The sequence below is a fragment of the Myotis myotis genome, unplaced genomic scaffold, assembly GCF_014108235.1.
Source record: "Myotis myotis isolate mMyoMyo1 unplaced genomic scaffold, mMyoMyo1.p scaffold_m19_p_16, whole genome shotgun sequence".
In the NCBI taxonomy this organism is placed as follows: domain Eukaryota; kingdom Metazoa; phylum Chordata; class Mammalia; order Chiroptera; family Vespertilionidae; genus Myotis; species Myotis myotis.
Genome location: NW_023416320.1, coordinates 43,859,563 through 43,884,200, shown reverse-complemented (window position 1 = coordinate 43,884,200; position 24,638 = coordinate 43,859,563). Strand labels below are relative to the sequence as shown.

General features: G+C 50.3%; 1 protein-coding gene across 17 annotated transcripts in view; it reads left to right on the top strand.

Annotated features, from left to right (window-relative positions):
* Positions 1-311: 311 nt before the first annotated feature.
* MTSS1 (MTSS I-BAR domain containing 1) overlaps positions 312-24,638 on the top strand; it is a 135,669-nt gene continuing 111,342 nt past the window's right edge. For 4 of the 17 annotated variants that reach the window (XM_036338671.1, XM_036338675.1, XM_036338669.1 and 1 more), the window contains exons 1-2: positions 495-1,381; positions 23,933-23,994. In XM_036338671.1, the coding sequence (XP_036194564.1) occupies positions 1,310-1,381; positions 23,933-23,994 (134 nt within the window). In that variant the 5' untranslated portion in view covers positions 495-1,309. Of the gene's footprint in view, positions 471-490; positions 1,382-23,932; positions 23,995-24,638 lie in introns of those variants that run through there. The other 13 variants (XM_036338666.1, XM_036338659.1, XM_036338664.1 and 10 more) reach the window with 7 other exon arrangements.

Sequence of the window (24,638 nt, the reverse complement as noted above, 5' to 3'; positions counted from 1 at the left end):
AAATGAGACCCGTGCAGTTAGGCGGTGGAGCTGCGAAAATGAAACACCAGCTCCCCCGTCAACTTGGGCACATTCGCTCTCTTTCCAGGTTAAACTTCCCAACAGGGCGCTCTGCAGTTATACCAACACCATTGACCTCAGTGGGCCTGGAAAACTGTCCAAGCCACGGGCAGTCAGCAATAACGCTCTACTGCCACTTATTTAGCAATGGCAAATCAATCCACGTTCCCAGCCTCCTGCAACTTTATTGAACTCCGCATCCCGCTGCAGGACACGCCCCGAACTCTCCTTAAATGACATATTTGGCTGTTTGCAGTCGTGACTTGGCATTGCAGTCCTGATACCACAGACCGCGCCTATTCTGAGAAGCCTGCAGTAGCAGCAGTAGCAGCAGCAGCAGCAGCAAGCAGCAGTTTTCTCGCCCTACTGAGTGCTCACTATTTGCTGGACACTGCGCTAAGCTGGCCACCGTGAGTCCCCGGGGAGTGGCGGGTGCACCCTCCGTTCCGGGCGCTCGCAGCCATTGTGGGGTGGGCGTTCCCCTCGCCTCGTGCTGACACGCCCTCTCCGCGCTGCGACCGGCGGCCGGGGCAGAAGGTGCCCCGTGCGTGCTCGGAGGGGGAGGCTCCCGCCGGGCTCGGATCCTCGCTGCACCGCCTGCCGGCGCCTCTCCGCTGCCCGCGCCCCACGCGCCTCCCGGGCACGCGCTCCCAGCCCCGCGCGCGCGCACGCGCCCTCCCGCACCCCCGCGGCGGACGCACGGCCACGAGCGCGCGTGCGCCTCTCGGAACGTCCGCGGGAGCCGCGCCAGAGCGAGCGCAGGGCCGGGCGCGCAGGAGTGAAAAGGAGGCGGCGGCCGCGGCTGCGAGCAACAGATCCGGGCGCTGCGAGCTCACCCGCTCTGCTGTTGGGCGATTTTGTTTTTGTAATTTCCCCCAAATCTATTAATTTGGAAAACCTTGCATTTTTTTAATGGCGCTGGCCCTGGGTCAGCGGGCGCTTTTCTCTGCCTCAAGATGGGCTTTGCCGTTTCCGTCGTGGGCACCCGTGGTGGTCTGATTGTCAGCCTTCTCCGGGCATTTTTAAGGCCAGGAGCCGAGCGCTGCATGTAGGCAAATCACCCTACGGAGCGGTTTGGCTTTTGAAATTATTGTTGTTATTTTGGGCAGAGAACAGTCGACCTCGGGCACTCGGTCCTCTTTGCTGGAGAGGCTGCGAGTGTGAAATTCCTCCCGGGTGAGCCAGCCCGGTCCCGCGCACAGTCCAGGCGGCCCAGCGTGTGCGTCCTGTCCCCGCCGGCGCCGGGAAAATGGAGGCTGTGATTGAGAAGGAATGCAGCGCGCTCGGAGGCCTCTTCCAGACCATCATCAGCGACATGAAGGTAGGTCGCCGGGGGCGCGGCTGCGGCGCTGGCCGCCGCGCGCTGACCTGGCCGCGGCGCTTCGCCTCCGCCCCGGGCCAGCCGCCCGGTCCTGGTCTGCGCGGCGGCCGATAGCCACCTGCGGGAGCGCTGCGGCCGGGTGTCACCTGCTCAACCCGGGCGCCGTTTCGGGCTCTGCTGGGTCACCGGTCAGGCGGCTTCCACGGGGGGGGCGGGGGGGGTGTTTGATGCTCCCTCCCGTCTCCCTGCTCATTGTCCCAGGGGGCGGCCTCAACTCATTTTCCTGGGGGGGCTCAGGGCCCCGGCTCCAAGTTTTCCATTGTCTGGCCTTGGACGGAGTGTTTGCGACCGGCAGAGGCTGGGTGCTGGGCGGACATCTGATTCCCCCGGGAGCGGGGAGAGGGCGCCTGGCGCGGTATTGGGGGCTCTGCCTGGCCTCGGAAAGGAGCTCGCGGCCTGAGCCTGGAAAGGAAGACTCCCTTTCCCTCCTTGGCTTTCAGGTCCACCTGGAGAGATCCGAACAAATTAGGTATTAATTACGCCGTTTCAAAGCTGGTGAGGGTGTGCATGCCTTCCCTCGGGCCCTCCCCGGGGCGCGGAGCAGAAGTTCCCAGAGCAGCCTTGCAGGGGCCCCTCCTGGCCCTGGCTGAGGCTCCCAGCCTGAAGGCGAGATTGGGGCCCCACAAACAACTGTAGCTCACCCCTCCCCCCACACACGTACCCACCACACACAGACTCCCGGTTTTCTCTTGGAAGGATTGTGAAAATTGTGTGCGCGTGTGTGTGCGTGCGCGCGCACACGCGTGTGTTGGGGGTGGAGAACAACACCCTGGCTTTTTCCTGCGAAGGGTGGGACTGGGGATAACCTGATCCTTGGACGTGGATTTTCTGTGCATAGAGATAGACCAGGGGGCCCTCCGTTACTCATCCAAGGGAAATATAATCAGCCTTTTGAGCTGGCTGGAGGTGGGAATTGGGGGCGGTGGGGGGATCTTTTTCCCAATGTGTATTTAGGGAGCTTCTCTTTGGCTCTAGCCCAGCCTCAATTTGCCTCAACAGATCCGGGGAGGTGGTGTTTAATTAAAAGCTCAGCTTCCAAAAAGAGTGGGCAGGTTTGGAAGCTGTGCAGCGAGTGGGTGTGGACAGCCCCCCCTTCAGCCGCTGCCTGGGCTCAGGGAGGAGCTTTTGTCTGATGAAGTGTAAGGTTTGGACAGGGTTTGGCCTTGGAGATGGACTTTGGGAAGGAATGTTCAGCTGTCACGGGCTACTTGCCCCTTTTAGAACCAACTGCCACCTTGCCCAGGGTGAACTTCTCCAAGGTGCCTCTGTCCTGCTCTTGTCTATTTTGAAATCCTTCTACAGAGCCGGTGCCTTTTGTCAGAAATTGACATCCGTGCAGCATTATCTTCAAAGGTATCCTGTTTGCCCCGGAATGCCTCTAATCCAGCCACTTGGAATTAGATTATTCCCTGTTCAAAGACAGCCCCTCACATTCCTTTGCCCCCAGTTCACCATTGATGTGCTCTTTTGAGACAAAGATCGGTGCCGCCGTGGACTCCTGGAGTATTTCTGGTTAACTTAATTGTGCAGGCCTTATAATCAAACAGGATTTGGGTTGAGGCACACGCCTATTCTGATCACTAGGGGAAGAATTTGGGATGGGTTGGTAAAGCTGCTTGTGTTTTTTGGGGGAGAGAAAAGGATGTTTCCAGCCCCCCAGTAGTAGTAACAAGAACCCAGTGACCTAATAGGTCTGCCCACTGCAGTTCCAGAGTGTAAACACCTAGAGTTTTCCCTCTCTCTTTGTTCTTTAATCCCGAGTCTAGCCTTGGTTCTTCCCATTTACCGGTGTGAGCCCAAAGCCCTTCCGTAGGTAACGCCCCACAGAGTGGGCCCTTCTGCTTCCACCTGCCACCCCGTGGCCGCCCTGCAGCCCTGTGGCTCTGGGGGTTTGTGGGTGCTCTGTTGGCATGTTTTTTCCTCCACAAGATTCCAGTTAAAAATAAAGACTTGTTTAATGCCCCTTGGGTGCAGGATCTATAGTCTGTGGTTCCTGAGTTCTTTCCCTTGGAATGTAGTAGCATTTGTTCAACATCCTGTGGGAAGGTATTTATTTTAAAGGTTTCTGTTGGTTTTGTTTTGGAAGCAAAGATTTTAAAAGCAACAACTACGACATGCCTTGGGGTCTGCAGAATTTCAGACTTTTGGGGAGTAGAGAGAGAAGGAAAAAGAGATGGGGGGGGGGTGTCTGGTTTCCAAGCTTGTTTATTCATTAAGATAGTTACTGAATATTTTCATGGGGTTTTCTTCTTAAAAGATTTCTTCATGAATTAGTTGACTGACATTTTAGAAGGGACTTTTAAAATTTGGGCCGATAGGATAAGCAGTGTAGAGTATGCATATGCATGCAGCTGCCAGCAGTAAAAGTCAGTTTTTAATGCTGAAATCAGCTGGCTTTCTAATGCCCTGCTTATCTGCTTCTTTTCCTCTTTGAACTCGCACGATGGGTTTTAATGGCTCTTGTCCCCTCTCTGTGCACTTTGAAGGTCAGGTGTAAATGTTGGACACCCGTTTGGAATGCCACCTTGAGAAAATTTTTAGGTCATTTTCTAAGAAGTGACATTGGACCGGGGTGAGGAAAGATATGAAAAATGGCTTTTTTAGTAGCATTTGATTCTCCAAAATGAACAACAGCAGCACAGGAAGGGAGTCGATTTCCTCTTTGGAGGAAAAAAACAACACAACAACACAGATGGAGTCATGTCAAGGCCTCGCACCATCTATCTTCCGAAGCCAGAGAGCCCAAGACATGGAAAAGCCAGGGAGGCTTCTTTTTGCTTCCGTCTGATGATCCTTCATCTGGTTAAGTCCTCGGCCCTCAGGGCGTGCGCTGCATCCTTTTCAGGGGGAGGGGCGCCGAAGAAACCCTCACTTGGCTCCCATTGGGATGCAGCTGTTAAATAACTTATTGATTCCTTGTCGAGAGGAAACCTTGTGTTTTTTCCCTTCCTCCCACCCTACTGTGGTGGTGGTCAGTAATGAATGGTGGTGTGCAGAATCGCTTACTGGCTGCCTTTCCGCCCATCCACATAAATCAAGTCGTCTGCTGTGAGCTGATCCCAGAGGAAAAGGGGAAGCAAGACACTCATGTGGCTGGAGGCACGGGCGCATCGCCTGCTTGTCTCGGGGAACAGCAGCTTGGAAGTGACTGTGTGGAAAGTCAGTTGACTGGCTTCTGATGGTTAGATCATGGTGACTGCATTAAGGAGGTCCTGGAATCTTTTCCGAGTTTCTCTCCAAGGATAACTGTTGCAAACATCATATTTTTTTAAATTGAGGTATAATTGACACAGCACACTATATTACTATCAGGTGTGCACCATACCGATTTGATATTTGTATTTTTTCACTGGTTATTTTTTTTTTTAAATGTAAGTAATTGAACCTGCATAGAATTCGTGATGTTTGGGGAGCTCGTAGGTCGTAGGACCAGGAGACTCTGGCCAAACTTGAGGGCAGCTCACCCTGTGGCTGTCTTTCTTCTTTTAATAATTAACTTAGCTCAGAAACAGTTGGATGCTAACATCAAATATTTTTCTTCGCCTTGTTGCTTAAGAATCACCATGTCAGGAGCTGAATCGGGCCTGATGCAGGGAGAACTTTGCACCAGGTCGGAGAGTGTGTTTGGCCTTATGTAATGCGACTGGGAGTGAAAAAAGCACCCAACCACACCTTGCATTCCCCACCCAGGACTCGCTTAGACAGGGTGTCCTGTTACCAGCACCTGTGCTGGGCAGAATAGGGGCCTTGTTCAGTCCCCCTCCGCCGCCCCCACCTCTGTTTGCTACCAATATCCCCTCTCCGGAGTTCTGCCTAAAATTGGATCTGCTAAAGGGGCTTCTTGAGTTCCATGGAAATCTTTTGTGGTTCAAAGGCACGCCACGATATTTTCCCTCACTTATCATAAGATCAAGAATGTGGGTGGTGGGCCCAGCCCTGGATGGTGATTTCAGAGTGGTGGTTGTTTCTCCTCCTGCGTTGGCTTTGGGCTTCCAGTCAGCAAAGAGGTTTACTTCCTCAGTGTTTATCGGGGGGCCTGCTCTGTGGAAGGCCTTTCGCTGGGCCTCCGGGAGCCACCGATCCATCCACAGGGCCGCCCTTGGAGAGCTGCTTGCCCTGTGGGCCTTTAGCAGCTAATGTCCAATACAGTATGGTGACCATTCAGGGAGAGTGTGGAGTCCAGCCTGGGGCAGGGCGTCAGTCAGTCCCTGCAGGACGTCCCCTGATTCTTGACAGAAAGTGTCCGTGAGGAAGATATCAACAACCCAGCCAAGGCCTCTGCCAGTGGCCAGGTGCTCCGAGGGAGGCGGGCCACTCTGTAAATGGTGACACACAAACGCAGGACAAGCAAAGCCCAGATGGGCCCCACGCTGGCTTTCTCTTAGCAAATGGCTGTGTTTGCCCAGGGTTTTACAGCTTCCTCAGTTTGGGCCTCTGGGAGAAGTTGAAGTAAAGATGTCATAAAATTGGCAGCAGGGAACTGCCCGGAACGGGTGCCTGTTCAGAGATTTAGGGTCTGTTCTACATAGATTTTTTTTTTTTTTTTGGTGCAAATCTTAACAGTCCAGGTTTGGAAAGAAATTTTTTTTTTTTTTAAATCTTGGCTGGAGCGTTTTTGTGGGGAAATCCCGGTATATCACATTTAACCAAATGGTTCAGAACTAGTTGCTGGATGTTCTGAGATTCCACAGTTAGTAATGCCTGCGATGCAGAGAGAAGGCCAGTCTTGGGTCACGGTTTGCGTGGAAGGTAAGCTGAGCTTGAAATTCGCCGGGTTCAGCTATCAGTTCTTGTGTGAGTAACATGTATCCCTAATTCTATAATGTCTATTAAGCATCAGCAGGGTTGCAGGCGCCAAGTTCCATGCTATGATTTCAGCAGGTAAAGATACAGAATTCCCAGGTACATTTGAATTTCACGTGAACACTGGACAGTTTTAGTATAAGTCTGTCCCATGCGTGTTGTGTCTCCTCGGCGGCTGGCCTCTGGGCTTCTGAACTCGTCATTTTGCACTTGGGGGTAGGAAAAAGGAGAAAGCTAAAATGATACCTATCATTTGGATAGCTCCTCTGAGGTTGTTAAAATGCTTGGAGGGTGGAAATGTTGAAACGATTGATCTATTAGACGCTTTACCTGTAATTTTCATCGAGGCTTTTTCCATCTTCCCAGAGATGGGTGAGCGTTGGCATGATTCCTTCTGAAGCGAGACCTTTAGATGTTCAAAACCGGTTATGGAAAAATGAGCTCATTTCAAGTTCACCATTCTTTCTCGGAACTGCCTTCAGGATACTTTCCCCTAAAACCCACACCTCCGCAGAAACAAAGACATACCTCTCCCCAAACCAAACAAAAGCCAGAGGACAGAGTCAGCTGCCTAGGACATCAGACAAGAGGCATTTGGGGCTCCTTAAAGGGAACTGATGCCTTAAGCAGTTTAACTCCGATTTGCAGATTGCACTGCTGATATGGCCTTATTAAGTAGCAAAGCAGAGAGACAAATGGAGTAAATTAATTGGCGGAGCATTGAGGAAACCCATTGTATTTGATTGCCAAGGTTCTCCCTGGAATTAGCTGGACTCTGCAGAAGGTTTCATCTGAGTATGTGCCACACATACACACAAGACTCCAAAAAGCAACACCCAAACCCACCCACTGTAGATTCTAGAGCAGCCCACCCATTATTAATGTTTCCCACCTCTTCGCCTAGGGGAGGCTTGGCAAGGGCTGTGTCACCTCTGCTGCTTCCCGATTGAAGATGCCCTGGAGTGCCACCTGTACAGAGCAAGTAGGTGCTCAGCATTCACTGCATGTGGTGAACAGGGCAGAAAGGAACTTGGTGAGAACCTACTATGTGCCAGGCATTGTGCTAAGTGCTTGGCATGCATGGATTCATGTCATTCTCACATCAACCCCACTTTACAGATGAGAAAACTGAGGCTTGGAGAGTCAGTACCTTGTCTAAGGCCATGGTGAGGTGGACTGCTATTTGGACCTTGACCTATTTGATCGTAGGGCGGGAGTTCTAGATTCACAGCGGTCGCCAACCTTCCAGACCTCACGGACCACCAGTGATCCGCGGACCTCCGGTTGGTGACCGCTGCTTTAGAACATACCTATGGTAGAGAAGGGGGGGCTGGATTTATTTCTAGAAGATGGCATTTCTCAGATGCCTGAGTTCCACAAGAGGCCCAGGGAAGACCTGGGATCTGATCTCTGGGCCCCTGGCGCAGACTCAGCCTGGAGGTGTGAGCTTGAGCTGAGCTGAGCTGCTGTGAGGATGGTTGTTGGGGTGGGCGGCTCCCATCTGGCTGCCACTTTTGTGGAAATTGTTTAATTTATGACACATCAACATAGTGTGGCTTCCTTCCTTCTCCCGCTTACCAGTCTTTTCTCACAGATAACCTGGCATTCTCCTTTCCTCTTATTTCCCTGGGTGTGCGGAGAGGAAAGAGTTCTTTGGGCCAGGCCTTAGTGGTTGCCCTTGGCTCCTGTCCTTGTCCCCAGAGTGCCTCCATGCAGGGCCAGAGGGCCGCATTCATACGTCGGTCCCTGAGGCAGGATGACTGTGCAAGCCCGACAGCTCCTCCTAATTATACGAAATGAGTAAGTTCACCCAAAGTTCAAATGGCTCCTCAAAGAGAACGCCTTACCTTGAACTCATTTCGCGTCCAGCCCTGGAACTCCCTTGTAAAGGAGCTTTCTGTGTTTAATTATGCCCGTAGCCCTCCGGTTTGGGTTGAGTTGTGTTTGGAAAAGTAAGTTGATGGGATCACCAAAAAACTCCTTCCTGTGCCGCCTCTTGGCACATACGGCCTTGGTCATAGTTCTAAGTGGTTTTTCTTTTCCTGTCTAGTTTAAGTGGGTGAAAAAAAAATCAATTGAGTGCCTTTTGAGTTATGTGTCTTTTTATTTGCTTTCTTTCCCTCAAAGAATTTGGCCAGCAGTAAAAGTATTAGCGTGTGCAGTATCAGTGGCCTCCTGGAGGCGGACGGCAGGCTTGGCCTGGGACCCCCTTTCCTGCCTCCTCCCACTCGACAGGAGTCTTCAGGGGGCTGGAGGAGTGGGTCTGGCTTGGGGAGCTGGTTCTGGGCAGGTGTGCCCCTTTCGGTAGGACGGGCATGGTTACAGGGACAGGTGCATTGGATTCTGGGAGCCATAAGACACTGAAGCCTGGACCTATTCCTGGGGTGCATCCTGGGTACTAGGGTTATGAAAAGCACCCCTGGGTCATTGTAATGTGTAGCCAGGCTTGAGGAACGTTGAGTTGTACACAATTTCATCACCTTCAAAGGGTTTTCTCCACCTTAACTAAATCTGAGTAAAGGCATCTTTAGATGGTTATACAACAATGTGAATGTGCTTAACAGGATGGTGCATTTTATATGTGCGTGTATTACGCACCCTGAGTCCCCTCCGTCTCCTGGCGACCCTATGCATGAGTGATGCCCTGGCCTCCCAGCCTGCTCAGCTCCTGAGGACTCTACAGAGGGCTTCTGTCATGGAGTCAGTCCAGCTCCTACTTGGTCTTCCTCTTTCGCTGCTGCCTTCGGTTTTCCCAGCACGATCGTCTTTTCCAAAGGGCCCTCCCTGCCTTCTCAGGGTGTGCCATGTCCAATTTGTCATCATTGCTTCCGGCGATGTTTCGGGGTTCATTGGCTCTAGACCCCACTTGTCCCTCTTTCTGGTGGTTTAGGGTATGTGTATTTTATCACAAATTAAAATAACAATAAATTTACTGTGAAATAACACTAAATAGGTTGAAATAGAAAAATAACAGAAAAAGCATCTTTAGAATACTTGGCTGTTATTAGTTGATATGTAATAGTCCTGTCAATACAATTTTTTGCAATAATGGAAATTGTCAGATGTGGTAGCCTCTAGCAACATGTGACTGTTGAGCACTTGAAGTACGACCAATGAACTGATTTTTAAGTTTTATTCACTTCCAATTTGTTTAAATTTAAATATCCATATGTGGCTAGTGGTCATCATATTGGACAGTGCGGACCTATAACACCATCTAAGTAAAAATATTGTGCTTGCTTTGTATTTCCTTCTGGCCACATTATCGCCCCTCAACCCCTCCTGTAGAAATTCTAGAACTACTGCTGGCTGTGGAGTCAAAGAGATCTGGTTTTAAATCCCGTGGGCAAGTTACTGAGTCTCTCTGAGCCTCATTTTCCCGTTCTGCAAAATGGGTCCGTACCCACCTTCTAGGATTGTTGCAAGGATTCTGAAATGGGATAATGCTTGTGGAAGGGTTCATATGGTGCCTGGCATGCAGGCACCCAAATATTTGTCGCCCGTATTATTCTGTCTTGTAGAATGAGGAATGAAGAATTCTGACTTCTCAAAATCAGTGTAGTAATTATCTCCACCACTTCTTAGAGCAAACACTGCCCCACCCCTCACCCAGCTGTATTTAGAACTCGCAATGAAGTTACAGGAAATGGGGAAGTTGCGTTTTGTTTTTTTTCTTGCTAAGTAAATTACTCCCCAGTTCATTATAACCTCATCTGGCCCAGCCAGGCCTCCTATTTGCATCTCTATATTTGCAATCCCAGTGTCAGTATATAAAGGGAGGGCGGGGAGGCTGAGGTCCCCAGAGCATTTAAGTTTAAAAAATTTTTTTTTAAAGAGATGTTTACACCAGGGTAAGGAGAGAGAGGGAGGGAGGAGTTGCTTGTAAAGACCAGCTTTTCCTGTCTCCATTATTTGCATCTTCGTTTTCTGGAGTGACCACCAGAACAGTGGCCTTGTGTGCCGCTAGCCTGCCCTGTGGCAGCAGCTTCCTGCTGACGCTCTGTCCTTCCCCAGAGATGGCCACATTTGGGTTCTTCCCGACTGCCGGCCCGCCTGCTGTGGCCCCTGCCTTAGCCTGGCATTCAGGGAGCCCTGGGGCTCAGCCCAGCTGAGTGGCCTGCTCCGTGCCCAGTGCTCCCCAGCCCGGGGTCCCTGGCTTCATTGACCACGTCCCGTTTGCCCCAATAGAGCTTGGAGGACCCTCTCTGCCCTGTTGCCTAATGAAATCTTTCCCGTCTTTCAAGGCCTCACCAGAAAGTTGCATAATTTCTGGTCCCTCCTCTTCCCACCAAGTCAGATAAGATACCCGCAGGGACTTCTCGCATTCTGTGGTGATTCCACCGTGTTTTTATGGCATTCCACCTTTAGTGGTTGCCTTTTGACATCTGGCTCTGCCACTTCTATGACTCTGGGCAAGTTACTCAGCCTCCCTGAGCCTTGGTTTTCCTATCTGTGAAATGTGGGGATAATAACTTCCCTCTTAATGTTGTTGGGAAATAAATGAGAAGGTCTGTGTAAAGGGCTTAGCACGGAGTAATTGCTAAATAAACCGCTCTGGGTGTCTGAGCTACCCTGGTAATTTCTAGCGGGGTACCCTGCTGAACGCCGCACTCAGGTGTTTCAGCAAATACAAGAAACCTGCGTCTCCCCTTTATAATGCGGTGGAGACAGGAGTGAAATGTTTCTTAAGCAAATAAATCATTTGAGGGAACACATTACATGTATTCAACAAATTGATGATGTGCCTGCTGTGTGCCAGGCACCCCTGGGTGGTGGAGGTACAACTCTGGCAAGACATGCTGTCCTTACCCTAAAGTTGTTTAGTCTAGGAGAGGAACACACAAGGAATTAGCAACCAGCGTGATCAGCACCATGACAGATGTCAGCGTGGAGTCCTGGGGAGGGGCTCTGATTCTCATTTGAATTGGGGGACAGCGTCGGGGTACAGGTGACACCCAAGCTGAGTTTCATCTCCCATATTCCAAAAGCATTTGATTGGCACAATCAGGCATATACTGGTGCTTTACAAATAAGAACCCAGTGAGGTAGTTACTGCTTGGTTACCATTTCACAGATGAGGAAACTGAGTGCAGAAAGGTTAAGCCATTTGCCCACTTTATCAAGCTAGTAAGAGGCGCAGCTGGGATTCGAACCTAGGTGGTCCAACTCCAGCCTGTGCTCTTATCCACCAGGCTGCACTGTCTCTTACAGCATAGTATTTTGGGATTTCATTTTCAGATTCTGGAATGGGTGTATGTCATTGATCTTTTGATGACTAGGGGTCAGGATGAACCAGATAAAGCATACAAATCTAGGCTCTTCTCTGAGCTGCTTCAAGAACCTCCAGGGGCCTCACTCTGCTTGAAGAGTTTGATCCAGCCAATGACATGACATTGTTGGGCAGTTGACTCACCTGGCCACTGTCTCTAAGTTGTCAGTGGAGGGAAGCATGTGGGGAGTAGGCGGAGTGTGAGACCTAAGGGCTTGGCTGTCCAAGGAGACAACCACATGACACATGTTTGTTTTGCAGGAGAAACCCCCTCCCATCAGGGTCACCCCAGTAACCGGCTGTGCACACACATGGCTGAGTGCTAAACAGGAAAGGGGGTATTTGCAGTAGGAGGCTGACCTGCCTTGAGATTAGTTCCCAGGGAGACAGCCCTCACTCAGTTGCACATGAGAGGCCTGGCTTGCTTGAGCCTGGCTCCTGCCGCTGAGCGGCGGCCATTAAGGAAGTCTTTGAGTTTGGTTTAATGGTCGCGCTTTGTTTTGAAGTGATTGTTTACTGAACCTTCAAAGCCAGCTCTCCGGCAGGATGTGATCTGCGCCTGAATAATTGGATGAGGCACCCCAATAGGAAGCAAGTAGCGGGGAGCAGAGCCAGGAGTAGCTAGCTGATGGCCCAGCCTTTGGCATCTGAGCACTCGGAGGCGGGGCCGGGCCTGGAGGGACTGAGGCCATCTTGCTACCAGAAGTAGACCTGGGCAGGGGTCCCCTGGAACCTGTCCTCTTTGATGTCGGCCTGGCCTTAATTAGGGACACTCTAATTAAGTCACCCAGGAGGAAGCTTTTTCCTAAAAATAAATTAGCAAATGTTTTGAGAGCATTTCATGAGGGAGTACTTCTCAAAGATTATGCAAGATCTATAAAGTTAATGGAAGACAAACGGAGAAACTTCAGTTCAGTGAAAAATCAAAGTCACCCTTAGCCACTGGGTCGCAAAGTGGGTTATGCGCACACATTTTAGAGGAAGGCTGGTGCGGCCTCTGCTGTGCCCGAAATTTCTTTTTTCGCTTAGCTTCTCGCTATACTGCCTTTCTATACGTGTCATCATAAGCCGCGACAGTTCTAGTGGCTGCGTGGCCTTGCATTGTTTGGTAGGTCTGTAGTTCATTTCATTTAGTCGAGATGTGTTTGAGGACCCACTGTGTGTCAGGTTTTCTGTTAAGTGCTAGGGATACAGCAATAAATAAAATGGACAGAAAGCCCTGCCCTCCTGGAACTTACATTCTAGTGGAGTGGGGACTGACACACTGAGTAAATCAGTCACTTCTCATAGATCAGGAAGATTATGTGCAATGGGGCAAAATAAAGCAGGGGTAGTGTCGTTGTTGTTAAATAGGGTGGTCAGGGAAGGCCTCACAGAGGAGGTGCCCTGTGAGCATAGCTTATGAAGTATGTAGGTATCAGAGGAAGAATGTGCCAGGCTGGGGAAGAGCATGTGCAAAGGCCCTGAGGTGGGAGGCAGTTCCATGCTGGTTTGTGTTGAGGCTGTGTCCAGGTTTTAATGAATTGTAAGCAGCACTGCAATGAATGTATCCTTGTCACTACACACTGTTAGGATTTTGCTCTCCTAAATGAGCACCTCTATTTATTTTTCATTGTAAACTCTCCTAAGTCAGGGTGGTGACATCAGCTTGTCAGATCTACCCTGGAGAGCAATGGCCTGACAGCACTGGGCACAGTTGGTGTGCTCTGCCACATTTCACCAAACAGCACTTCCTCCGCACTCCCAGAGCCCACCCCGGGCCGCTGGGAATGACACCAGAAACGGCGATGACTATGTCGCTTCTATACTCAGTGGCCTCAATTAATTGCTGTCGTCAGGTATGGACGTTTCAAGGCGTTCGGAACCCACTGCCAAATGCCTTTCAGAAAGAGAGTATCAGTTCACATTCCCATGCTCGTCACCAGGGATTACATCGCAAGGAGCATTAGGATGGAAATTGCTGGGCTGCAGCTTCCAAGACCTCAGAAGGACATGCATCTTATCTCGTGCGAGGATTCTCAGTTCTTGCTGTTTGTGATGTTAGTGAACAGAGCGTGAATGTCCCCTGGGGACTGTGTAAAATGCAGATCCCTGGGCCCATCCCCGCAGATTTTGACTGTGTAGATCTGGGGTGGGGCTCAGCTATCTGTAGGTCTAGCAGACATTCCCTGGTATCTCTGGTAGGTCGTGCTGGGGTTATACCATGAGAAGGTAGTAGTGGGGGTGGCTTTTGGGCCACCCCGAGCCGCCAAGAGCCTCCTCTGCAGCTCATGAAGTGAGTAGGAGGGATCTCTCACTCCCCCCACCAACCCCCACATCACACCTGCCTGGAATGTGTTTCAGGTGAAAAAGTGACTCCTGTCTAAGTGACTTGTGTCACCTTCTCTACTTCCTTTTCTTTGCTAATTGCGTTTCTTTTGCAGGAATGCTTCCTCCCTTCCTTCTTTCTTCCTGTTTGCCAGGAAAATTCTTTTATCCTTTGAGACCTGGGGGAGGCATCACTCCCCCTCCCTGAAGCTTGCACCAACCACACCTTCCATTCCTCTAAATTTGGGTCTTGATGCCCTCTGAAGGCTTGGGGATTGTTGGCTTCTATGTTAGCGTTCCCTTATCTCTGTATGGCCTTCACCCCGCCAGTCTCCTGAGCATAGTAGGTGCTCATTAAATGTCCTAGTCAAGGTGGCTGGCATTGTTTGTTGACTCATTAAAACAGTCATCGCCAGCATTTGTTGAGTGCTAGTCACCCTTCTAAGCACTTGGTTATTTCACTTACTCTCGTTACCATCCTTTGAGGTGGGGACTGCCATGGGCATCATTTACAGATACATGAAGACAGGGTAGCACGGCTGACTAGGTAACTTTGGTCACCCAGGGGTAGATCTGAGGTTGGGCAGTCAGACTCTAGAGCCAGGCGTTTAAGCCCTAGACCCCACGGGTCCCTGAAGACTCTGGGACATGACTGCCCATTAGGCCCTTCTCTCCAGGCAAGAAGGACATCAGTGGGAAGACACCCAGAGCAGGGCAGCGACTGAGAAGTGACACACACAGCCATGGCCCTTTTGGGTGATGCTCACCTGGGCGTCATTCCCACAGCCGGGTGGGGTTTGGGGTGTGGAGGAGGCTCTGTTTGGTGGGAGGTGGCAGAGCACACAGTTGTGCGCACAGGGTGGTATGGCCGTTGCTCCCCAGGGTGGATTTGACAAGCCGATCACCCCACCTCTGCCTCGGGAGAGCTTACAATTTCAGAGTGAGCAGAGGAGGAACACAGAGGTGCTCACCGGGGAGAACAAAACCCCAAGCACAGGCAGGGTTCCTTCCTACCAGATACTCAGGGGGCTGGAGAGATCACCCCCAGGAAGAACTGCCTGGCTGGCGTGGCTCAGTGGTTGAGCATTGACCTATGAACCAGGAAGTCGGTTTGATTCCGTCAGGGCACATGCCTGGGTTGCAGGCTCAGTCCCCAGTGGGGGGCATGCAGGAGGCAGCCAGTCAATGATTGTCTCTCATCATTGATGTTTCTCTTTCCCTCTCCCTGGCTCTTCCTCTCTGAAATCAATAATATATATATTTTAAAAGAACTGATTCCTACAAGGCAGAAGCAGTTGTGGAGTTGGGTGGGGGCCAGCCAGAGAGGGCGCTTCCAGGGAGAAGTGGGTGAGTGAGTGCAGGCGTGCGAACACGGAGTGATAACAGCACTTGACATTTTTATGGGGAATGCACGTCACCAAGTATTTTGCTTAGGCTCCTTATCTCTTGCAGACACGTATAAACAGGAATAAACAACTGCAGCAGCAGCTTTGGACTCTGTGTAGTGGGACAAAGGTTAGAGGGGGTAGATAGGTATTTTTTATCATGAGGAGGCCGGACTGGACACTGACGTCCCTTACGGACTTGGGTAAGAGCAGCCAGCCCGGTTCTAGGTGCTTAGATTCCGAGTCCCCAGGTTTCTAGCTGCGGAGGAGCAGTAAGTTTTAGGGGAATCCATGGGACAGTTTTGTATTCAGAAGAACTGAGCAAACCTGGGGAGCACTTCATTGTAAATTAGGTGTAGGGCAAACCCTTCCCTGACCTTTGGGAAGTTAAAGTTATTGAAGCTCTCCGTGCCTTGGCTCTCCAGGGAAAAAGGGATGCGCTGAATGCCCGTCCTGCTGCCTGCCCTCCCGGGGTTGCAGTGAACGCCCGTTGGCCCCCTCGGGTCTATGTAAAGTGAGATGGTGTGCTTAACGATGACCATGAAATACATTTGAACTACTTTGAACATGCGGTTGACGTATTTGTTCTTCTTTCTTATTTTATTTTCTTACTGCAAGTGAAGACCTACCCATGGGGATTCTGGGCCTGGAACCTCCTAACACAGGAGGAAGGATGTCCTTGACTTAATTAGGGTGTTAGAGTTACAAATGGGGCAGTTTGAAGGGTGGATGGGTGGGGGGAGCACCTTTTGTGGTCAGTCTTCTCTCTCATAGGCATATTATTGCTGGTGAGCTTGGGCAAGTGGGCGAGGGGGGCGTGCAAGGAAGCAACCATTGATTATCTCCAGGGCTGTCATCCACTTGATGGACAGGGATAATTAGTGGATTAGGCAAGCTCCAATCAGGGATGGCTTCTCTGATGGATGGGCTTACACAGTGCCTTTCATCTGAGGATCTCGGGAGGCCTTCCTCTCGCAGGACGGGTGGGGAAGGGTGGCTTTGGGGACAAAGCTGTGACAGGCCTGCCCGGGCCGCCCTGCATCCTGCACACCCACTCTGGAGCCGGCGCTCCTGCCTTGCACTTCAAGCGGCGAGGGGTCCAGAGGCGCTGCTGTTGAGGTCAGAAGCTTCCTCTTGAAGCTGAGCTCTTCATCTCCCCAAAGTCTGAGCTCACCAAGGGGTGTGCCCAGAAGAAGGAGGGGAGGGATGCTGTGGGCTGCGCTCACCCCATGAGGTTCCCACAGATCCACAGAGGGACCTGGGGGCCGCAGCAGCCCACAGAGATCCTCAGACACACTGCCCCTTCTCCTGGTAGCAGCAGGTTGGTTCCAGGTCCGCAGAAAACCTGAAGATGTGATAAAATTACCCATAATCACTGAGGACAGCAACTGTGAACATTTCTAGTGCGTTCCTATAAGACCTTTTTCTGCAAAGGACTTTTCTTTGTTTTTGTCTTCTTTTTCACTTGGTTGCGGGTCCTGACCATTTCTAGGGTGACATTATAGCTCCCTCAGGGCATTGCCACTGTAACTGGGGGCTGTGTGTTTAGGGAGTCCCCCCCGCCACATTCTACTCTGTCTAGTCTCCTACTGGACCCCAGTAGGAAGCAGGGTCCTGCCTGCTGACTGGTTTTCTGTGGCCCTGAGGCTGCACCCGGAGGCTGGGGCTGTTCATCTGGCTGCTTGCATTTCCCAGAATCAGGGTAGCACTTGGCCCACAAAGTTGGTCAGATCTGGGATCCAATTTCAGATTAGACCTCTCTGGTCCTCAGTTTCCTTGGCTGTGAAATAATAGTAGTCCTTGCCTCGTGCGGTAGTCAGCCTGTAATAAGAGTATCTATCCAGCTGTGCTTCTCAGAGTGTGGTCTGGGGACCACGGCATCACTCCAATTAAACGCGCAACATCCCGGCCCCACCTCAACCCCAGGAATGAGAGCCTGTGTTTTTGCAAGATCCCCAGGTGTGAGAAATGTTGATACAAGTACCCAACACCTAGCAACTATTTAGAAAATGGTGATGATGGTGACAGGGATGCTTGTCAAGGTGGAAAGAGGAGCTTGAGAGGTTACCTGTCAAGTGGCATACCCATGACTTGGATTCTCATCAGCCATAACTACTGGGGAGCCAGCCTTTGTCCGGAACCTGTGGACGGGACAGAGGTCTTTGAGCTGGAGCCCGATTCTCTATAGCCTGTGCCTGTGTATAGGCTGTGCCCGCTGGTCCCTATTTTATTCTCGGCTAAGCCCAGTCCTTCTTCTTCCTGCGAGTCTCCTCCAACTCTCTGACGCCTCCGAAACCGCCCCCTCTCCACCACGCTCCTGGTGGTGTCTGGTTCCCTCAGCTGTCCTCTGAAGTCGCGCTGTCGCCGCGGGCTGGGCTGGGAGAGGCAGCTCGCGCATTATTTATGGCCCATGCTAACCAGCCCTGCCAGTGCCTTACACAGTTTATTCTTCTGCTCCCCGCGTGGGAGGCCATCCTGGGCTTCTGTTTGATACAAAACAAAGCAAAACAGAACCCAAGCCAGAATGGCCACCGGCTGAGTCCTGCGCCCTGCAGAAGGCCAGGGGCCTGCCCAGCCTCCAGGAAGGACACGAGAAGACGCAGGGCTGTGCCACAGCTCAACCTTGAGGGTGGGGAGGAGGAAGCCAACTCACATACTTATTTAGGTGGCCACCAAACTCGTGGGGAGTTGAAAGTTAGATAGGCCTTTCTCCTCAGCAGTAAGACAATGACTTCATTCTCCTCCCCACTGCCCAGGGCACCAGGTTGCTCTCAGGTATGGGACCCTCAGCCAGGTCCTCTGGTCCCCTGGCTGGCTTGGGGAGTTTTGTCACTTGCCATCTGAATGAAGGCCCCGCCTCGTCTTCCTCTGCTGTCCAACTGGTGGATAGCTCTGGGCCTTGCCCTTGAAGGCTGCTCACGGTCCCCTTGTCCACCCCGCCCATCTCCTGCTTCTCCCAGCACAGCTGCCCCACTGCAGTGCCCTTGGGGCAGAGCCCGCTTGGGTCCTTCCTGTCTCCCTGCCTTCCCGCTCCCTGGATCCTCCCTGGACTGTATTGGACCCTCTTGCTGTCCATCTTACTGGAAATGCTTTTCCTTCCTCATTTCTCAGTCCTCGAGTCCACAGCTCAGTGGGGAGACTCGGGCTCAGAGGTGGACAACTGTGTGACGCGGGAGAAGCAGGTGCGTCTGAGCGCGCCCGGGCAGAGGGGACATCTGAGCCGGGTGGTGACAGCTGAGTCGCAGCTTCCAGGACTGTTGGATCCCCGTGGAGGTTCGGAGACAGGACCGCCATCGGGGGTGGTGTACGTGGGGAGGGCAGCATGTGCCCCTCGTGGCTGCAGGGTTGTGAGTTAGGGCCTGTCTTTAGGGAAGCCCATCTCTTGTTCCTCGTAGGACATGGGACAGTCCTGCAGGTCATTGAGCGAGTCCTCCATGCTTGTGAACAAACCCGCGTTCTCGTCCCGTTTCTGTAATGGCCTTTTCCTTTCTCGCACGACCCAGTGTGATCTGTGTTCTGTGTTCAGCAAACCTGCCTGCTCCCCTCTGCATAGAAATGCAGGGGTCCCAGGGGAGTCTTTCTTCCCTTTGCCTGGGGACTTGGCAGAGGCCGGGTGCTCAGTGGGAGTCTCATTTTTTTTTTTTATTCGGGTCTGTCTGGAAAGTTAGGAAACCTTTATTTTACATGTTAAATATATATCTTATATTTTTAAAAATATTTTTAACAAATATCTTTATTGTTGAAAGTATTACATATGTCCCCCTCTTTCCCCACTGAGCCCTCCAGCCTACCCCGTCCCCCACCCCAGACGTCACCACCCTATTGTCTGTGTCCATGGGTTATGCGTCTACGCATACGAGGTCTTTGGTTGATCATCTCCTTCCCTCCGAGATTCCACGCTCTGTTCCACGCTTCCATGTCTCTGGATCCACTCCGTTCATGAGTTTATTTTATTAATTAGATTCCGCATATGAGGGAGATCATGTGATACTTGTCTTCCTCTGACTGACTTACTTCACTTCGCATGATACTCTCCAGGTCCCTCCATGCGTCTGAAAGGTGAGGAAACCTGGAGTGTTCTCTGGTGAACCCCGCAGTGGGGTCTGTGTCGAGATTTCCACAGCTCCCGGACAGCCTTCCTAGGGAGTTCCTCAAACGCGAACCCGGGCAGCTACATGGCCCCGGGAGAGGACTCCCCGGGACTTCTGGTGGGTGGGGCGCAGATGGAACGATGAGGGGCTGTATTGGAATTGCCTTCTGAAAGGGCCCTCAGGGCGTACAGTGTCTTTACCTGCAAATTCTTTTGAAATTTGAGTGTGCTTTCCTTGCCTAAGTCTGGTAGTCCAGAACAGCCGCTGGCTTTGCCCCTGTGACCTCTTCTCCACGTCCCTTCTCCCTCCTTTCTCCCTTCCTCCACACTTTTGGGTTTTTGTAGTAAAACTACTTTCAGGTGGGTAGAAACTTGGAAAGAAACTTTAAAAAAAAAATATGGAGCAACTCAAATCACCTTGCCTTTAAGTTTTAATAACATTTACACACTTAACATTTTTTTCTTACACAGGGAGGTTTTTGTCTTGTGTTCTTAGAAGTTCATTTTTTTTTTAGAACCCATTAAATTATAGGCTGCCTGAAAGAGGTGGGCCTGACACTTTGAAAGACTTCAAATATCATTAAGACGGGAGAGAGCTGCTCTTGGCAGGCTTCTGGGGCTGAGTGGGTGTGCGTGGGCGAGAGTGGCGTGCTGCATCCCTTGACGAGAGAGGGGACCCTCCTTTGGTTGCTAATTTGGTAAAAACTGAAATGAGGCTCCAAGTGCGGGCAGGTAAGTAGTTTTTGAAGTGGGTTGAGCAGTCGTTTTCAGGAGCGTTCATCTCGCATTGGCGTACTCTACCCACCATTTACTTAGGAGTGGCAGAGACTTTGTCTGACACTGCACCCAGCCGCCCCGGCCTAGCTCTGCTGTGACTGCGGTTAACTCACAGTGAGGCACACAGTGTACCCGTGTACAGCCGGTTCTGTACTGAGGACGGAGAATGAGGGACTTCCGCCTGGATGGACGGTCTGACTTAGAGAGTTTACGACTTCTCTCCCGACAACCTGAGAAATGCTTGGATCAATCCTCGCAACTGTGTATTGAACACTTACTGAGCATGTTAATGTTTGACCTCGTTCATTCCTCACACCAACCCAGGGAAGTGGTCACTGTCCCCCTGCAGAGCTCCAGCGACTTGCCCAGTGTCACATTGCAAACGAGAGTGAAGATTCGGTCCAGGAGGTTGAACGCCTGCATTGGGTTCTTGACTCCTTCTCTGCATTCTTTCAGTGTTCAGTGATGTCAGTGTTCAGTGATGGTGATGGAATTGTTTTTCATTATTATTTATCATTAGGAGGAACAGGCCCTGAGAGGGTGAAGTGACTTCATCCAGTCATTTACTGGCAGGATCCTGGCTAGAACTCAGGGCTCGATGCTTCTTGCCACTGGTTCATCTCAGTGACCTTCAGGGCTCGCTGGATGGGAGTGGTTGGCGCTGGGGAGAGGAAGAGGTAGCTCTCCTGTCCTTCTTGGTGTAGATGAGAGGTGATGGTGACTTTGGCTAGAAGTTGGTGGTCAGTGGGTCTGAACATGGGCTTTTCAAAAAGCTGCTTATACTGCCTTGTGGGTCAGAAAGAGAAGGAATGGCTAGATACGGTGGTAATGGTTGGTTGAACTCTTGCACTCTTAAGGATGCTCACTGATACCCGTCTGGTCAGACAGCTCTACTGGCCAGCCAGCGGACTCTGATCTTGGCCCTCCACTCTTTCCTTACTTGGATGCGGGTGTAGAAGGGGTGTTCATATCTGGACTGGATCAGAAAATAGTAAATATGTTAAGTGGGTCATTGGATTTTCCCACAAGGTCTGATGGACCTAGAATGGTGGTAGCCTGAGCCTTTGCAACATAAGTTAAAATAAAGTTATGCTCTTGGGTTGAAGAACCAGGGCAGGAAGATGGGATGGAGGCCACGTGGCTGCACAGTATGGTGACAAGACCTGTGCATGGGTGTTGGTGTCAGTAGCTCAGGTGTAGCTGCCTCAGGGCCTCTGCCAGGAACCAGTCAGACAGGATCCCTGGCCTGGTGCAGCTTAGCAGCCCACGGGAGCAAATGGCAGCCTGGAGGAGTGACCCAGAGGCCTGCAGTTAGGCCAGAAGGTCTCAGAGACACAGATGCAGAACTGATGGGTGCGCTCTCAGCTGTGTGCAGGAGACTTCAGGGTCTGGACGGGCTTTAGGTTCACGGTGCTGCTGTGGCCAGAACCTCTAATTTGATCTTAAGTTTTTTTTTTTATGTAAACGACTTTTATTGTTTTCATAAAAATGATACATGAGCTTATTAACAACAACAACAAAAACTACGGAGAGGAAAGTACAAACAAGAAAGCAATCCGTTGGTCCAGATCTTAACTCCCAGAAACAGTCCCTTTTACTGTTTGGTGGATAATTTTCCAGATGTCTGCCTGCACCTTGTCAGACAGACTGGATTGCTAGAGAAAGGTGTACATGGCACTTTTATAGCAAGGTGTTCATGCGCTGCATGATATTTTCAAAATAAAAAACATACTTAACTTCACTGTCATTTAACAGAAAAATTGAAACTGAAGTGATACCAAAGAAATCGCTAAGTTCCAGAGAACTGTTTCTGCGCCGAGAGAAATGAGTTTCTCAGCTAGTCCTCTATCGCGGTGCTTCTTCACCAGGGTGGTTTTGCCCGAAGAGGACACCTGGCATTGTCTGGACACATTTTGGTTGTCATAGCCAGCGGTGTCTGTGAATGCGACTGGCATCTAGCAAGTGCAGGTCAAGGATGCTGCTAAACATCCTGCAATGCACAAGGCAGCCCCTTAAAGAAAGAATTATCTGGCCCAAAATGTCATTAGTGGCCAGGTTGAGAAACTGCTCTAAGGGTAAGAAAAAAAGACTATTAAAGCCATTAGGAAGGTGAAATGGTTAAGTTTTAGCTAAATTGCAGCTTCAGACTATTTATTGGGCCTCTGTATTGAAAGATGAGATGATTTACTTCATTGCATAGTTTCTCCCTCCTGCCCTTGACAACAAAAGCAAGAGGTGGCCTGTGTTGTTTTTAACATAGTATTTATGTTCTGTCCTGCACCCAAAACCCCCCAGGTGTTTAGTCTTAGTTCTATATTGAAATGATTCAATGACAAGCGACATTTCTGTCACCATGGTTTCCGCTTCTCTGGGTTTGTTTTGCATCGCCTATTGGTCGGTTGGCAGTTACTGATTTTAATATAAATGTAATGTGCAGGTGCAGGGAGGTGTCATGCCCCGCTCTGGTTTCGCCTTGGCAGAATTGTACCGGCAGGTTTGAGTTCATGTCTGAGTACCTTGCTTAGAAAAAGAGTAGGGAGCCCTGGCCGGTGTGGCTCAGTTGGTTGGGCATCCTTCCTTGCACCAAAAGATTGCCAGTTGGATTCCCAGTCAGGACACATGCTGGGGTTGCAGGCTTGATTCCCAGTAGGGGATGTGCAGGAGGCAGCTGATGGATGTTTCACTTTCACATCAGTGCTTCTCTTTCTTTCCCTTTCCCTTCCTCTCTCTCTAAAGATCAATGTAAATAAATAAATAGTAGGGAGACATGATGGATTTTCCCAGGATGCTGTGGGGATGTGAAGCAGGGTCCCAGGTAGAGATGGAATTGAACTTGGGGGGCGGCTGAAAGAAGGAAAGTTACGGGTGGATGTGCTTGTTATCTTCAGTTCTTTGAAAAGACTTCCATGTGCAAGCTTGTGTGCAAGACACTTTAGGGTTTAGGATGGATTGTAAAATCATGGTGCTGTTGTTGCCAGAACCTCTAATTTTATCTTAAAATGTGTATGTAATGACTTTTATTGTTTTTGTAGAAATGATACATGACCTTATTAAAAAAAACAAAAAACAAGATCCAAACTATAGCCAGAGAGGAAAGTATGACCAAGAAAGAAACCCATTGGTCTAAATCTTAGCTCCCAGAAATAGTCCATTTTAATATTGGGTAGACAAATATTAAACTTAACTGCGAAGTTGCCTGGAAGGATAGACTTAGGGCTGCATGGATATATAAGACAGGGTGGGAGATATAGGCTGCCATGGAGGGGTGATGGTTAAGTGTGCTGGGGGCCGCCTGTTGTATTTAGATGCTAGGTTCAAGCCATCAGTGGAGCAGCTCTATTTATGTAACTTCCCAACCTTGAGATTCTGATGATGCTTCCCAGTGGGCCCCTATCCTGGGAGGAGCCCCAGTCCCTCTGCTTCCCTCCTCCCTACCGTTTGGAATAAGAGTGAGAACAGCCAGGGCCGTGATCAGGTGGAGAAAAAAGGGGGCCTTTCCCAGGAAGTACATTCCCAGGCTATGCAGAATATTTAAGGTAGAGCCTTAAATAATCCTGCACATCTTGAATTTGGACCCACCATCTATTGACTCAAAAAGTGATGCATCACTGTATGTATTAGATTCTGCCCAACGTGTTCCAGCTGGTGTCTGTATGTTGACTCGATTGCAGGACTGAGCACATTCTAAACCCATTCCCGGACCAATACATTTATATATCACCTGGGCCATAGGCCAGACGGCAGGGAAGAGAGCATACACAGATTGTTCCTGTGTAATCGGAATCGGGTGTTGTGTTATTGTCTGAATCAGATGTCTGTCACAGCGTGACTTACTGATTGATGGCTTTGTTCTCTTGCAGGGGAGCTACCCAGTTTGGGAAGATTTCATAAACAAAGCGGGGAAACTGCAGTCCCAGCTTCGGTAAGTAGAAGCAGGTGTTCCCCAGGAAAATGGCAATGTCCGTAGACAAAGGAGGGAATGGGATGGCCCCACGATGCACATATAAAATTAAATTCATCTACTCTGCCTCCTCCACAGGAATTTTGGGAGTTAAATGGGGTGTTACATGTAAAGTAATAATGGGCAGCATTCATAGAGCACTCACTATGTGCCAGGCATGTGTTAACTTAAATAAACCTTAGAACCCCAAGAGCTAAGCACAGCTGTTATTCCCATTATACTGATGAGGAAACCGAGGCATGGATAAGCTGAATAACTTATCCAAAGTCACACAGCTAGTAAAAGACAGCGATTTGAAGTTACGGAGTTTGGCTCCAGAGTCCATTCTGCTTACTGCCTATTTGTATAAAGAGTTTAAAACTCAGTCTTGACCATTATAGAATCCCATTTACATGAGATGGCTAGAAAAAGCAAATGTGTAGACACAGATGTAGATTGGTGGTTGCCTGGGGCCAGGAATGGAAAAGAAGACTGATTACAAATGGACACGAGGGATTTTGGGGGGTGATGAAAATGTTCCCCAAATTGGATTGCTTTGGTGGTTTCATAACTCTAAATTTACTAAAAAATCATCGAGTCGTGTACCTAAAGGGGTGAATTTTTAT